This window comes from Cajanus cajan, chromosome 10 (assembly GCF_000230855.2).
Source record: "Cajanus cajan strain Asha chromosome 10, NIPB_CcT2T_4, whole genome shotgun sequence".
In the NCBI taxonomy this organism is placed as follows: domain Eukaryota; kingdom Viridiplantae; phylum Streptophyta; class Magnoliopsida; order Fabales; family Fabaceae; genus Cajanus; species Cajanus cajan.
Window position 1 is genome coordinate 51,996,528 of NC_138526.1, and position 13,133 is coordinate 52,009,660.

The following is a 13,133-nucleotide window of genomic DNA, read 5'->3' on the forward strand; positions in this document are numbered from 1 at the left end:
AAACCGAAAAAAGTTTTTAAAAATAAAAATAAAAAAAAAACACTCTAACAAGGTATAATTAACAGTGTCCGACGACACGAGTCAACTAGAATTAATACATTAGTGTTTTTTTTTTTACACAAAGAATTAATACATTAGTTAGACAAGTTAAAATTAAAAATGTCGCACAATTACTTTTTCTATCGCGCTTTCTGTTTAGCATTTCAGTAATTTTAAGCTAAAAGGTGAACCACGAGTTGAATGCATTGCTGCCAACGCCATTGCATACTTTTTATGCTCAATCACACATGCAACCGTTAAATATGCACTTTAACTTCCAACAAAAAAAAATGTGAACTTTTCTTTAGGATAAAAAAATTCACTTTATACAATTAACCGTACAGTATGAGTGCAAAACCAATCTTTGGTATGGGTTAACTTGCTTCGGTGTTACAACTTACAACTACTTTATTTAATTATTTATTTTTATACATGTTTTGATAGTACTACTGAGAAGCATGCATGTTATTAATTAATTATAGATACCTAGAAGCTCGAAATACTTGTTTGAAAGACATATTTTGTTCATAGTCTACTGACGTAAGCAAACTATACTCAAGCATGCTAATCATAATATTTGTGTGTGGATGATAGAATGGGCTTTATAACTCCAAAAATAAATAAATAAATTATAAGTTAGTTAAGGACATTATTTTCTTATAAGAAGATACAATTTTTTTTATCATACCAATTTTTATAAAAATAAAGTGATATTTCGACTTTTATAAAAATAAAATGTCAAATCAATTAAGTTATCAACTTTTGATACTAGATAAAGATATTATTTAAAATGTTATTAAATTTTAATCTTTAAAGTCATAATAACACTTATATAATCATTTAATTGTCTGCATTAACTATCTAAGTTATATAAGTGTATTTTTCTTCTTTTTTTTTTCCTATAAAAAAAATACTATGGGCATCAATGAAGAAATGTTTCAGACTTAAATTTAGATGCTCATTCGAGTTCAACTTGTTCATATAAGCATACTTTGCATTGATGTAAGCAGCTTGCTACTTAAAGCATATTAACATTGCTTTATAGTTTAGGGTAGTACTTATAGCCCTTTCAAAAAAAAGTAGTACTTGTTATAGTTAAAATTTATAATGGTGCTCTCCCGTGCTTATTTACAGTGACCATTATTCTATTCCAACAACCAATATATGCCTTTTGTCTGTCTTTATATGATTATTGTTTCATTTCCCTTTTGGTTAATTTCGAAATGCTAAATGAGTTTTTGTTCTCTAAGAACATAAAGTTTTTAAATATTGTCATTGTCTTGTTTGTTAGAGTATGGTGGTTAAGTGGTGAAGACAGTAATGAAAAACAGGTGGTCTCAAATCTCAATGCTCGAGGTTGTTGTCTTCTAAGTTTTTAATTACATGAGCTGTTTGCATAACAGATACCTATTCCCTTTCTTTTCCTTTTCGTTTGGTCTTTCCAAGAATTTCTTTGAATTTCTTGCCACGTTCAGATCCTCTTGCGTGCTGAGTTATGTACTACTATTTATCATATATAATGTTCCAATAATGCTGTCAAATTTAAGCCAGATAATTCTCAAAAAAAAAATTTATGATTTCATCATTGTGAAATATTTTCTTTCTTCAAATTATTAGTAAAATTTATTTTCATGAAAATGCAAAAGATTCATAAAATTAACGACGTCATAACATTATTTTAATAAATTCTTTAGACTAAATTGCACTTATCACAATTTTGATATACTTTTTAGTTACACAATTTTAATCCCTTAAATTCACCTTCTATTTTGCTATTATTCAAACTACTAAGTTATTTATACAATATTATACTATGTTATTTTATTTTTAATTTCATTTTCTTCTCAACTTTTTAACACGACATTAATACCAAATGAACCCTTAGCGAATCTGAGTTACAATACAAGTATTATATTGTATATAGCATTATTGTATCAGTTAGGTTTAATTTTAAAATATTTATTTGATGCTAAATGTTAAATATAGCATAAAATTATCTAGCAAAAAATATTTAGCTTAAAATTAATAATTATAAATTTACATAATAAAAATAAATATACATTTTTAATAATTAATTTATATAATCTATTATTTAATATATTTTCTATAATCAATTTAAATACAGATTTATTTATCTTTCATTTTCTTTTTAACTCTATTCTCTTCTCATGTTTTTTTAACTCATCATTGATATTATATTATTTTATATATTATTATCCAATAAATACAAATTATATTTTCATTTTTTAGTTTAAATTATAAATGTGAAATTACATTAAATATTCAGATTTTTTAATAATGATTCTACATGTTCAAACATCGATATCTTTCACACAAAAAAATAGGTTAAATTATTCAATTGATTTTTTATTTATTTTTTAATTTAGTCCCACTATTTTTGAATGAGTTAATTTAGTCTCATTTTTATATTATTATTTGTTTTATCAGTTGATAATATTATATTTACAATAAGATCAAATAATTTACTTGCACATTGCATGTAAATGGTCAAAGACTCGAACCTTATTTGCGTGATAATGTTGAAAGACTCACCAATATGACTCATCTCAAGAAGTTTTGACTACACAACAATGTTCAAAAAACTTGGTATAAATAAAAATGACAATTTGATCCATAATATCTACGAATGAAATAAAAAATATAACAAATAACAAGTAAAAACTATCAACAATAATTAATTTTAAAAAATTTAATCTTGATCACTCAATCTTACCAACAAATATACACAAGATTGTCATGGTGTTGTGAAAGAGTAGTAGAAAAAATGTATAAAGAAGAAGAAAAGTGAAATAGCCTAATAAGGGTTAGTGAGACTAAAATAAAAATAAAAATATATAAAAATCTCTCTTTTGAGGACAATAAAAAAATAATAATAAAACAATCACCCAATTGGAGCAATGAAACTTATAAAATATATAATATAAAATAGTCTTCTAATTAGACATACACACATCAAACAATTTTTCTACTAAAAAAGCAACACTAAAAATAAAATAAAATAAGTAAAATAAACAAGTCCCCCACTTAGGGACAACATCACTTTTACTAAATAAAATTAAAATGAGTGATGCTAAAATCAGAAACATCAATGGTGATCTTACATGCGACTTTAATACTATCAAAATGGTATCATGTGTTCGTTTTTTTAACATTTTGCAAAAAACAATTATGTGGCATGGGTGTCGTTAGTCAACGATATCATTGACCAACGACACCATTATAATTTTAAAACAAATAGTTTAGTAATTAAGTTATAAAAGATCCAATAATATTTATATTATACATTAAAGAATAATTTAAGTATAGTGAAACAAAAGGTAATAGTCCAAAGATCAACATCACAAAGAAGACCATATTAACCAATTCTTTATATTGTCCATAAATTTAAAAATATATTTTTTATTCTAATAATAAAATCTAACTTAATTTGTCAACTTATTTTTATTCAACTATCCACTCATACAAGAAAACTCTTATTTTAACCTTAAAAATTATATTTTTAAAGTTAAACAAGAATGCAATTACTTTAATGACATTTTCAAATTTAATCAAAAACCAGTTTAAGTAACAATTTTGAGCAAGGCATGTATAACACACAGTTAACAAAGAAGCAAGAAAAATACTCATCATTCCGGAATTTCACCTCATTTTCTCCTTATTTTTTGATTATTTATTGTTTATTCTATCATTCATTAGTACAAATTTTGTTATTTACGTCACTATTTTATCGTTAGAAAACGAAAAATTCGATGTAAAAAAATGCAGTAGTATTTGAAATTTAAACCAAGTTTTTTATGTCGGACACTACTAGGTCCGACGTAAAATTTAAAATCTACGTCGGCCCTCTATATAGACCGACGTAGATTTAAAAATTTACGTCGGAGCTCGTGGTGTCCGACGTAAAAATTTGTTATATCTCCTTTCTCTTATTCATTTCTTTGCGCGCGCTCTAGGAATTTATTTGCAGAACGTTCAGACGACCTCCGGCGATGAGTTTCTACACATCCTGGGTGTTTCCGGTGACGTTGAACGGCGGCGACAATGGTCGCGATGTCCATTCATCATTGCAGATCATTTTATTCAATTATATTGAAGTTTTGGTGCGCGTCTTGCTTAAGTTAGCGTTTAAGGATACTCGAAGGTGTTGGGATTCAAGGTTAGTGCAAATAGATTGGATTGGAGGATATTTTTGAACTTAAACATTGTTTGTGTGTGTTATTTTGGAGGATTTATGGTTATTCCATAAGTATATTTTTTAAATGAAAACATACGTATGTCATGTGTTAATTTTACATCTGGAACTGCCCGTTCTCCAACTGGAACGGCTCGTTCTCCAACCAGAATAGCCCGTTCTGCTTGCATATGTCATGTGTTAATTTTGCATCTAGAACGTTCCGTTCTCAAACCAAAATGGCTCGTTCCAGATGTATAATTAACACACAACGAGTACAAGCAAAATGGGTCGTTCTAGTCTTAGTTTTTCAACTTTTTTACGTCAGGACTCGAAAACAACCGACGTAATATTACGTCAGCTTTTAAACCCGACATAAATTTACATCTTCCATATTTATGTCAGACGTTTTTTCGACATAAAAACTTGAAAATAACATACGTAAAATACTCTTTTTGCACTAGTGATTCATCATATCTATTACTTTTTTTATTTTTCACATTCTTTTCCTCCTATCCCTCTTATTTTCTCTATAAATCGCCCCAATGCAACTCCTCAAAAAGTATAGCATATTGCACTTGGTTCCAATGCAATCAAAAGAAATAAACGAGTCATATATATACTTTTCATTTGTAAAAAGACCATTATTTCTGAAGGAACCAGTAATTTTCGCTATGTCATAATAACATGTTACCTACCCTTTCAAAAAAAAAAAATGTGAAAAAAAATCGGTTTAAATTCGAACCGAATTAAAAAAAATCATAACTAATTTTTTTTTAAAAAAAAACTGCATTATTTAGATAAATTAGATTTTAAAAACTTAACTATATATATTGGTAATTAGGTTCACTATATTATTTTTTAAATAATAAAATAAAATCAAAATTATTTATTTATATCTCTTATGATTCAATATTTTACAGTATCACATAAAATAGTTTAAACATTACTTATGGTTATTCTTTTTATTTTTTCTTTCTTAAAAGTTTTTTTTTAATTATTTTTAGACTATAAAGTAAATATTAATTATCAAATTATACTTTAAAATTAATTTTTCACATAACAATTATAATTTTTTAATATTTTTAACTTTTCACATGAAAATTATAATCCTCGAATATTTTTTAATTAACTTTGAATTTGTTTGTGTTAACGTTTTTTCTTTTAAAAATGATTTTTAATAAAATAAAAAATTATACTTTTAAAAATGTATTCACCTATTTAATTAATCTCCACTTTTCCAATGTATTTACCTACTTAACTAATCTCCACTAATAAACATTTTTAATGTCTCTAAAAGTGCATTAATTGTGACTTCAAAAAATATTTTTCTTAAAAATACTGGTCTAAAACTAATTTAATTTTTAAAGCTGGTTGAAATTTGGTTTAATTCTAAAACAGTTTCTAAACCGGTTATGAACCTATTTAATTATAAAAGCAATTTAGTTATGAATCGATTCATTAATATAGTTAGTTCAAATAGTTCATTTCATAAACGGGATAAAAGAATACATAATACGGTACGATTCATGGGTGCAATTTTTTTAAAAAAGCAAATCATGCACACCTGATGAAACGTGTCTATAAATATAGATTAGGTTCACAAACATAAGTGTTTCTGTGTACAATACATTGTAACAGAAGATGCAGACTTATTTTGACGATACTGAACTGTACCTCACACCTTCGATACAAAAACACAGTTCACTAGCATTCCAAAATGCTCAGTTCTAGTATCATTATAATTAAAGTATAAACTAAGGCTCCAACAATCAACATGCATGGGACAAAACTACGCTCGTCAGTCGTCACAGATCATCCGAATCTGATAGCAGATAGTGTCTTATAACTCTGATTATATCAGTAAGTGACACAACCCCCACGAGCAAACCCTCTTGATCCACCACCCAAACTCGATGAACATGCTTAGTCACTGCCTTTTCAATTACCTCAGACAAGGGTGATTCACCATAGCATGTCACAAGCTCCCTTCTGTACCCTCTATTCTGCATGTCTGATTCCCTGTACAAAGGACTCGATGCAACTTCTTCGGTGAACGCTAATGCACTTATTCCCAACCATGATTTCAGCGTGGCCAAGTAGCAACCCCTCAAATCAGTTGCTGAAAATGTACCAATAAGCTTCCTGCATCTTCCCTGCAAAAAGTTCCACAAAAATCAGCAATATTCTCGTGATAAATACTAACAACGCACTCTCAAACTCAGCTTTTTGAACACTCTTTTTATTAAAAATCGCAAACCGATAAGAATGTTAGTGTATTACTAGCACTCCTAGTATTTCCATATGTTTCTGTTATGACAAGTATAAGGAAAATGCTATAATCAATGTCCTGAAAGTACTGGTTATGGAATGGTTAAGGAATTAAAAACTTTATCTGTTTCGATCTAATTTTATCGTAATTTTCAATAAAAACTTTCTGCATATTGATTCTTTGACACGACAGTGGTTAGCAAGAAGTATAATGAAAAGAGGGTCAGTGGAGAATTAACGAGACTTGCATTTATATGCTGTTTGTGATCATCTTCACCAACATTAGAGGCTTTAACGATAGGAACAGCGTTTAGCATAGCAGCCTTTAAGCACTTGATGGCATGGACGAGTTTTGTGCGGTCAGTGATGGCATAAATCTGTTCAGTGTTGGCTCCCAAATCTTGAACAGAACGTGACAGAATGCTCTGTAGCTCACGAGCACGATCGTTCAAGAACCTAAGCACATCCATCTGAGTCAGCATTAGATAGCTCGAAGCAGACTCCACAAGTTCAACCCCAGCTGACACGTTCTCTTCTAGTTCTTGCCCATCGACAGGTACCATAGCACGATGCACCCCTTTGCTCAACACTTCCATACAATCTAACAGACTAATATATCATACAAACATTACAATTAAGAAGAACTAAACAAACCCACAAAGAAGAATATATTTTGAGCAAGGAAAATTGTCTGCCAGCACATCTTACTAATATGATAATATTAACAATATGTTACTGAAAAATGAAACATATATATATGCCGAGTATTTACTGTTTAACAACATTAATTAAAAGAAAGGTTGACAAGTTAATTAACCTGGTATTAGGATTGAGAGTCCACAAACTAAGACCTTCAAAGGAGTGGCCAATGATGGAAGAGACCGGGTCAGACAACTTTTGATCAAGGTCTTCTGTTACATTATCGCCACAACTCAAGTGGTCATCACCAGCGATGTGGGCCACAATATCAAGCATCGTCACCATCCCTATGTAATGTTTCCTTACGGCCCCGGTTTGCTTATCAGACTCAACGATCATCGACCCTCCGGCTCCGATCCACTGCCCCGGCGGCGCCGCTACCGGCACCGCCGCCACCTTGTTCGCCACGAGTGTGTGCATCGTGTGTGCCAACGACGCCGTGTACGGCACCTCCACTAGCCTCCTCTTCTCCACCATCAAATCTTTCACCTTCTTCTCTTTTAGTCTCATACTCTCGCTGCGTTGCATGTGCATGTGCTTCTCCTCCTTCATCTCCTGCATGCTTTCGAATTTTCTCAAATGCTTCTTCCTAGTCAAAAGATGGGTACTGATGGGAAAATATAGAGCGAGCATCAAAGATATCAAGAGATTTAATTAAAGCATTGTTAGGGTATGGTGTTATCGTTGTTGATCTAATTCTTTTTTCTTTTGTAGGAACATTTTTACACGTGTAGTTTTGTGAGATTTGTAATGTTGTGCATGCATGCTCTGCTCTTGCCATGTGTGGTTGTATACTAGATGACTCATCAAAGACACATGTTATATGGCGACACCTTATCAAGTTTCTGCATTGTTTTTCTTCTGTAACTAATATATTACGTATCATAGGCTTTTCCATGCACCATAATCTTGCGTCGGTATCAGGTATACCATAAATTTTTAAGGAATTAGTACCGTTATCTTATAAATTAGGAAGTTTTGATACGGCCTATATTTTTAAATTAATGAAAACGATGTAAAGTATTAACTTTTTTATCTTTTCTTTTTTTTCTTTTTTAACACTAAATAATATGTTCTTAATAAATAAATAATTTAAGTAATTAATTTACTATTTTTTTCATAAAATATTGATTAAGTGTTTCAAATTATTTTTAAAAAATAAAAATAATTTTAAGAAGAACACAATAAGACTTTATTTACTTAAAATTAAGAAATTTTTTGTAAATTCTTTATTTAATTTAGTTCTTATAATTTATAGACAAATGTAAAAAAAATTAATTTATCATACTTCATAATATATCAAAAATATTTTTATTAAATTCAAATATTCAAATATTAAGAATTTTAAAAAAATATATTAAAATAAAAAATAAAAATATGTCAAAAATATAAACAATTATAAATTAAATGTTTAAATATTTTAGAAAACAATAACAATTTTAAAATCTTTTAAATATATAAAAATACCGTAGAATTTATAATATATTTAATATTTCAACTCTGCAAAAGTAATTTTGTAATAATGTATTCAGGCTATCGTGTTTATTCTTTTGACAACACACGCTCACGTGTTTATTAAAGCCATCGTTGATCTAACAAAATTATTGACAATGAATGCTGAGGTGACTACTGACTAGTATTAAAAGCAGTGGGAGAGCATAGCCGATAATAAATAAAAGAAATAACAAGACACTAAAAAACAAATTATGATACATTTGAAATTTCGTTAAAAATTACTTTTACATGCTCACAATACGATATAATATATATTAATATATTATTAAAAAATATAAATATAAAATATAAGGATACATGAACATGATATATATTATTAAATCTCGTTTAAAATTAATATTAACGATATATGTAATTATATATTTATAGTAATATATTTTTGTAATTATATATAAAATTTGTTTTAGTGAAATTAAAATAGTTAATAAAAAACATTTTTTACTTATGCTCACTCTTTAATCATGATGTGAGTTCAATCTGGAATGAAGTTGCGATAAAATATCCAAATCGTAGGGTGTAAATCTCGTGACGCACATAAATGCTGAAATTCTCCCCCCAATTTATACACTACCGTCCTTTCTCGTGAGCACACATCATGCACATCACCAACTTCGCATTTAAACACATCCTCTCCATCACTCATTCATTAATGCATCAATGATCAACCTCACACACTATAAAACAAGAACAAAAAAATTAAAATTTCCTCATACCACTCCAAAATGAATCCATCTGTAGTAGTACTATATTGGTGCACGCTTACGCTTTTGTTACTCCATGCAGTAACGTCGGATTTCGGGCTCCCCTCCACCCTGGTGGACGGCCCACAAACGCCGTTTTCCGTGCCCCAAGACGGCGCCCGAACGGAGAGAGGAGAGCAAGAAGCGGTGTACGACATCATGAGAGCCACCGGAAACCACTGGGCCACCGACATCCCCGACGTGTGCCGCGGGCGCTGGCACGGCATCGAATGCATGCCCGACAAGGACAACGTTTTCCACGTTGTCTCCCTCTCCTTCGGGGAACTCTCCGAAGACACCGCTTTTCCCACGTGCGACCCCACTCGCTCCTTTCTTTCACCCTCCATCACCAACCTCCCTCATCTCAAAACCTTGTTCTTTTACCGTTGTTTCACTTACAACCCTCACCCCATCCCACCCTTCTTGGGCCTGTTGGGCTCTTCCTTGCAAACTTTAGTCCTCAGAGAAAACGCCCATGTTGGGCCTATCCCTGTGGAGTTGGGTAACCTCACCCGCTTGAGAATCCTCGACCTTCATAAAAACAATCTCAACGGATCTATCCCTCTCTCATTGGGCCAGATCACCGGGTTAAAATCGTTGGATTTGAGCGGTAACAAACTAACCGGTTCTATACCCGGTTTAGCTTTCCCCTCTTTAAACGTATTGGACCTCAGCCAGAATCTTCTCATGGGCCCAATTCCCTCCACGCTTTGTGACTCCCGCTTCCTCATTAAATTGGACTTCAGTCGTAACCGCCTTGTGGGCCCCTTGCCGGGGAAACTCACGGCCCTCAAGGAACTTGTGCTTTTGGATTTGAGCTACAATCGAATCCAGGGCCCGTTTCCGGTTTCTCTCAGGAGCTTGGTTTCTCTTCAGGCCTTGATTCTGAAAGGAAACCCAATGGGCTCAAAGATTATAGATGGGTTTGACGGTATGAAGGCCCTAATGATCGTGATTTTGTCGAACATGAATTTGCACGGGCCGTTGCCAGAATCACTGGGCCGGTTAGCGAACCTTCGCGTGGTTCATCTGGACGGGAACCACTTGAATGGGTCGATTCCGAAGAGTTTTAGGGATTTGAGAAACCTGAGTGAACTGAGGCTGAATGATAATGGGCTTAGTGGGGTGGTGCCGTTTGACAGAGAAATGGTTTGGAGGATGAAAAGGAAGCTGAGGCTGAATAATAACTCTGGGCTTTGTTATGATTATGATGCGTTTGGGGATAGCGTGGATTCCACGTTTGATTTGGGTATCAGTTTGTGCGAAACTTCTTCGAGTCCAGGGTCGGTTAGGACAGTGCAACATGTTTCAGCTACGGAAAAGTCTATGCCAACAATCACACATGTCACATCAGATGCTGTCCAAGCACTTACAACGTCACTCGGAGTAGCTACTTTTGTTCTGTTTACTATGATTTTGTTGTGATTGTGAGTAAGTATATAACTAAATATTCATATTCATAGTAAAAGAATCCGAGGACGCCCTTGTCAGCAGCCAGCACTAAAGAAGAAAAAATTGTTAGTACATCTACAGTCTCGTAAATAGATTCGGCGTTCTTTATTTTATTGTCTTTCAGTTGTCGAATATGAAAACATTATAACAAGTAGGGCTGAGCATTAAACCGACACCCGAATCGAACCCGAAAAACTCGATAAAAAATATTGTTTTTGGGTGGGTTCGGGCGGGTCTTATGGGTAAATCGGGTTAAAATTTTGACTTTATACGGGTTATATTAGGCGGGTTCGGTTTTGAATTTTTAAACCCGCCAAAAACCGAACCCAACTGAAAATGAGATAAGTTTAAATTTTTATTACTTTTGTATAACTAAACAACAATGGTCCAAATTTAAAAGTCTTTATTTCAAGTATAATATAGCCATCAATTTGTAACTTTTTTTTTTCCTTTTTCTCATAACTTAGATATTTATTTTATCTTCTCCTTCCTCATTCAACTTCTCAACACACTAGTCCATTTTTAGAGTTATCTTTTTGCTTCTTTCTTTGTCTTTATTTTCCATCTTCTTATCTCCATTTTGAGTACATTTTGTGTGACTGTGATTTCTTATGATTTTGTAATCTAACTTTATATTTTTTTTCCATGTAACAACTATGAATTTTGTTATCTTTTATTTTTGCTTCTTTAGTTTGTAAATGTTTCAACTACGAATCTACTTACACCATCTATTGTCACCTTCATTCTATTTTTATATACTATTTTAAAAATATTTTTTTATCGTTTTAAGCTTCATCTTCCTTAAGATAAATTGGTTTACAAAAAAATTCAAACCCGATTATACCCACCCGCTTAAATCCGAATTCGTTTCAACCCGAACCGCCTCAAATCGAAAGCTCAGTCGGTCGGATATGGGTCACATTTTTTCAAAGTCGGTTTACAATGGGTTGGACATTTTTCACCCGAACCCGACCAAACCCACCCGTTGCTCACCCCTAATAACAAGTAATCGTAAGAGGAAATAAATAAATGAAAGTTAAATAAAAATTACTCAACCTTTTTTAATCAACTGGTACACCTCAATTATAAAAAAGTTTTATTAATATTTATTTTAAATTTATTTTAGTTATGTAAAAGAAAATGTGATTAAGCGATAGAAAACTTGAACGGATACTTTATTTTTAATTTATAAGTATAATTTATACAATATTTTCATGTTAATAATCAATAACTAATTTATAATCACACAACATCATTCAATGAACATAATGTACCTGAACGGATATGATAAGGAAAAAAGATTAAGCAAAGCTAGGAAGAATTGATGTATGTGCTTTAAATAATTTTTAATACATATTTTGTGTTGTAAAATTGTTGTCCATCTTCGTATAATAACGAACAAGAGTCTTTTTTCTAATATGGAAAATATACAATAGTAAAATTAACAATAAAATGAAACGTGTGATAATACTATCTTCAAGGATTTATTTGCGTAATGTGCAAGTCTCCTAGTATATAACAAGTCTTTCCCAATAAATAATTGAGGTAATAAATTAACAAATTTTTCAAATGAGAATAACCAATGAGACTCATAATATAATCAAGAAAAGATGTGTGAGGAGATACTCTCAAAGTCTTTTATATGTTATATTTATAATGAAGAAAAATTATTTATCAAAATCACATTTTACCAAGTCATAAAATAAGATATATTTATCTCTTGAAGATCAAGTCAAAATATAAGATAAGATTTAATTTAAAAGACCAAATTAATAAGATTAAATCTAATTAAAATATTTATTTAATAAAATAAAATAAAATAAATATAATTTTTTTTAGTTAAATAAACATATTAATCTTTTGGAAATATAAAAAAAAAATACAACATCTTGATAGTGCACATCTGGAAATTGGTGGCATAATGGACGTGTAAATATACAGAAAACAATGTTGACATGAGAGAAACAGTGTAAATGTGATGTGATGAGTAGCTAGCAGCATTATTCGTTTGCTTTTAGTTCAGTGTGATGAAAATAAATGCTCAATGAAATTATTGTAACTAGTTCACGTCGTGGATACAAATCATAACATCAAAATAGTCAATTGTCGGTTTAGAATAGAGGATTATGAATTTGAATGGATAACGGTGGCTAGTGAGCAAAGTATTAGATCATACCTCTATTTATTTTCCGCATGAGAAAAAGAGAGACCTCCCTTAATTATTA

General features: G+C 31.0%; 2 protein-coding genes across 2 annotated transcripts; one reads left to right on the forward strand and one right to left on the reverse strand.

Moving 5' to 3' along the window:
* Positions 1 to 5,799: 5,799 nt before the first annotated feature.
* Positions 5,800 to 7,896, reverse strand: LOC109808735 (SNF1-related protein kinase regulatory subunit gamma-like PV42a). Its single transcript, XM_020371852.3, has 3 exons — positions 7,320 to 7,896; positions 6,751 to 7,111; positions 5,800 to 6,387 (listed from the first exon to the last, which is right to left on the reverse strand). The coding sequence occupies exons 1-3, from the start codon at positions 7,832 to 7,834 to the stop codon at positions 6,040 to 6,042; spliced, it is 1,224 nt and encodes a 407-aa protein (XP_020227441.1). The 5' UTR covers positions 7,835 to 7,896; the 3' UTR covers positions 5,800 to 6,039.
* A 1,439-nt stretch (positions 7,897 to 9,335) lies between these two features.
* On the forward strand, positions 9,336 to 11,031 carry TMM (Leucine-rich repeat (LRR) family protein). The gene has a single exon (XM_020371117.3). It carries the CDS (start codon positions 9,439 to 9,441, stop codon positions 10,879 to 10,881), a length of 1,443 nt encoding a protein of 480 aa, XP_020226706.1. The 5' UTR covers positions 9,336 to 9,438; the 3' UTR covers positions 10,882 to 11,031.
* The last annotated feature ends 2,102 nt before the right edge of the window (positions 11,032 to 13,133 follow it).

Excerpts from the sequence above, each read along its gene's own strand:
- TMM (XM_020371117.3), top strand. The coding sequence starts at position 9,439 with ATGAATCCATCTGTAGTAGTACTATATTGGTGCACGCTTACGCTTTTG.
- LOC109808735 (XM_020371852.3), bottom strand. The coding sequence starts at position 7,834 with ATGCTCGCTCTATATTTTCCCATCAGTACCCATCTTTTGACTAGGAAG. Across the intron at positions 7,112-7,319 it reads ACTCTCAATCCTAATACCAG|TCTGTTAGATTGTATGGAAG; the intron begins GTTAATTAACTT and ends ATGATATATTAG. Across the intron at positions 6,388-6,750 it reads ATCACAAACAGCATATAAAT|GGAAGATGCAGGAAGCTTAT; the intron begins GCAAGTCTCGTT and ends AACTTTTTGCAG.